General features: G+C 34.3%; 1 protein-coding gene across 1 annotated transcript in view; it reads right to left on the minus strand.

The window, feature by feature from the left end:
• The window catches only part of tmem14a (transmembrane protein 14A), a 2,438-nt gene extending 569 nt beyond the window's left edge, over positions 1-1,869 (minus strand). Inside the window, exons 1-4 of the mRNA XM_051125395.1 lie at positions 1,721-1,869; positions 1,511-1,600; positions 1,201-1,302; positions 1,024-1,111 (exon numbers count right to left, since the gene is read on the minus strand). Of these exons, the coding sequence (XP_050981352.1) occupies positions 1,024-1,111; positions 1,201-1,302; positions 1,511-1,586 (266 nt within the window). The 5' untranslated portion in view covers positions 1,587-1,600; positions 1,721-1,869. The remainder of the gene's footprint in view (positions 1-1,023; positions 1,112-1,200; positions 1,303-1,510; positions 1,601-1,720) is intronic.
• Between the last annotated feature and the right edge of the window lie 1,099 nt (positions 1,870-2,968).

Below are 2,968 nucleotides of genomic sequence, written 5' to 3' on the forward strand. Positions count from 1 at the left end.
TATTTAGGCCAAACTGAGCGAGGATAAAAATCTTTGCCATTATTTTATCTTTGTTATTAAAAAAAATAGAACAAAGATACACATTACAAATAAACATAATACAAATAAAACTAACAGTGCTTTGTTTTTTTAGGTACAGTAGGTGTATTTTGCAATAGCATTCAAGAAATGGATTTAACTAATATAAAAATTAAAACACTATATATATACATCAGCTGTAGCCTGCACTGACTCTTATTAAAGCAACTGTGTTAAAGTTCTTCAATCATTTACTCACTCTCAGGATGTTTTAAACCTGAATGAGTTGCTTTTCTGTTGAACTTTATCTATTTGATCATTTCTGTTACTAAATTCAATGGGAACCAGCTACCCACATTCTTCAAAATATCTTATTTTGTGTTTAGCACAAGGAAGAAATTAACACAGGTTTGGGGCAACTTGTAAGTGAGTAAATAATGACAGAATTATAATTTTTGGGTGACCTATCACTTTAATGACAAGCGGGAGCATGTTAGTACTGTTGCTTTAAGAGCTGCACGCAACTATACAGGCACGCATCTGTTTTTCTCTCAATTGTTTGCTTTCACTTTACACATAAGCAACTGTGTTTATATGTAAACCTTGTGTGTTTTGACAGTATTAGCGCAACCAGACGCGATACATAAGTTAGCTCAGTAATTAAGCTTTCAGTGTGCGCGCGCTTCAGATGTAACCGCAATGGAAAAGCGCACGTCAGAACAGCACGCATTTGAGAAGTTTACAGCAAGACTTTAAAGCAAATCATGTGCTTTTGTGCTTATGAATGAGTGCAGTGTCCTGAGAGCGTAACTCTGCCGCTGAATTAACATTCATGTAAATGTATGCTTTCAGCATCCACAAAAATCGTCATATCGCACACCACTACTTGTACTGTATTGTACTTCTTCCATTATACATGACTCTGCTTGGTTATTTGGGTGAACTGATGTTTGTATGATTTTAAACAGAAATCATACAAGAATTTATATATTGCAACACTTTTACCTCAGTCCTGCCATGATGCCTGCAGGCATTAATTTTCCAGACTTCCTGAACCTCATTCCCATCACAGCAGCCAGAACACCAGCAGCGACTAATGCGAAAACAGTCATGAAAATGTCAACTGAAAGCTAAAGAGTATTTCTGAAGAGTAGACATTGGTGATTTCGTTTTTATACTTACTCAGAGAGGTCCAGTAATCACGTGGGTCATTTGATATTTTATATGCTCCATATGCAGACATACTCCCAAAGAAGAGTCCGGCAATTAACGACACCACACTTCCTGTAGAAGTCAGTAATTACATTAAATATCTTCGCCAATCCCTTACAGTAATGTACAGTGATGCTATGCGATGAATATCGATTGCAGTCACAGCACACCAAACATAAACATAAACTTCTTAGAAATTACATTTTAAACACTTTTCTATTAGCTGCACACGCTCCCTTTCAATGGTGCATATTAAAACAACACCACAGTTAACAGTTACCTTTTCTTTTATAGCCCATGTATCCGCCCAGAACAAGAGCTGCAGCATAGGCAAAGCCCAACCAGTCCACTGCCATTCTGTGCTAGAAAACTGAAACATTCACACATGCACACTGAGTGAATAATAACATTTATATACATGCTACACACATAAGGACGCGTTATTACACATTATGACAAACCAAACATACACAGTCAGCAATATTATTACCAAATGTCGCGACTGAACCACAAGTGTTTGAATTGAAAGAGCTGGAAATGAACAGACAAAAGTTGTGCATGAGCTGTGGAGCAGCAGCAGTGATAAGCAGCAGTCAGATCTATGCTGAAGTTCATAACAAGGAACTGACGACATGATGACGCGAGAACGAGGAAGTGAATGAAATGCAGGCGCCAAATCAGTCAGCCTACATAGGTTTATGAAAATGAAGCCTTTTATTTTCTTTTGTACTGTACGTGTGTGCGATCGAGACGCTACAGACAAAAAACTTTTTTTAATGCATCTTTTTTATTATTTATTTTCTATTTTTTTTTATTTTTATTTTATTGTTTTATTTTTAAAGAAAACATCCAAAAACATTTTAGTCCTAAAATAGTGAACATTAGTAGTAGTAGTGGTAGTAATTATTATTCTGGCTGAGAGTATTTTCTGAATTATGGAGTAATAAAAAGAGATATCCAAAATGACCGCTAACCATTTGACGCAATATGTCAATAAAATGGAACAATTTTTAATCAGGCTACATCCAGTGTAGATAACTGTAATATACTTGGGCCAAGTTAAAAAGTATAGCTACGTCTCAGTCCGCGCCGACTGGAATAATGTGTTCAATGCAAGACGCTTTCTGTAGGTTACATGATTACACCAGTAGGTGGCGACAAGCGGCTGTCCTTAGATACTACTTTATACAGGAACAAAATGCTATTCTACATGCCACAGGAAATTGAGTGTTTTAAATTATTTGCAGTTAAAACTTATTGTTTTTAAAAAAGTTTTAAAACTTTTATTGTTTTAATTAATTAAACATGTTTTTTTTTGATTAATAAAATTAAATTTACCCATTAAAAAGGAGTCCAGAAAAAAAAAAACAGAATTTAGAAAAAACAAAATAAAATGGAATTTGAAAAAAAAAATGGGGCCCTATTTTTGCATGCAAATATATATATTTTAAGTGTATTATTTTATTTGTGTAATATATTTTTTGTAAAATTATAATTTTGTGATAATACTTTTTTGCCACTGCTTTGGCAAAGTATCTGTCAAAAGAACTAAAATCGAAAGCACAATATGACTTTGCTCACACAATGAGTTCATGATCCAGTGTTTTAGAGTATCAGAAGAGGGGTGAGTCAGGTCATCAACCTTTTTTCTTTGTTCAGTTTGCACACTGAATATGGGTTAACTTATAGCTCATATTTCATATTCATGAATTTAACTTTAAAATATATCAGCTTTTCT

This window comes from Labeo rohita, chromosome 13 (assembly GCF_022985175.1).
Source record: "Labeo rohita strain BAU-BD-2019 chromosome 13, IGBB_LRoh.1.0, whole genome shotgun sequence".
Lineage (NCBI taxonomy): Eukaryota > Metazoa > Chordata > Actinopteri > Cypriniformes > Cyprinidae > Labeo > Labeo rohita.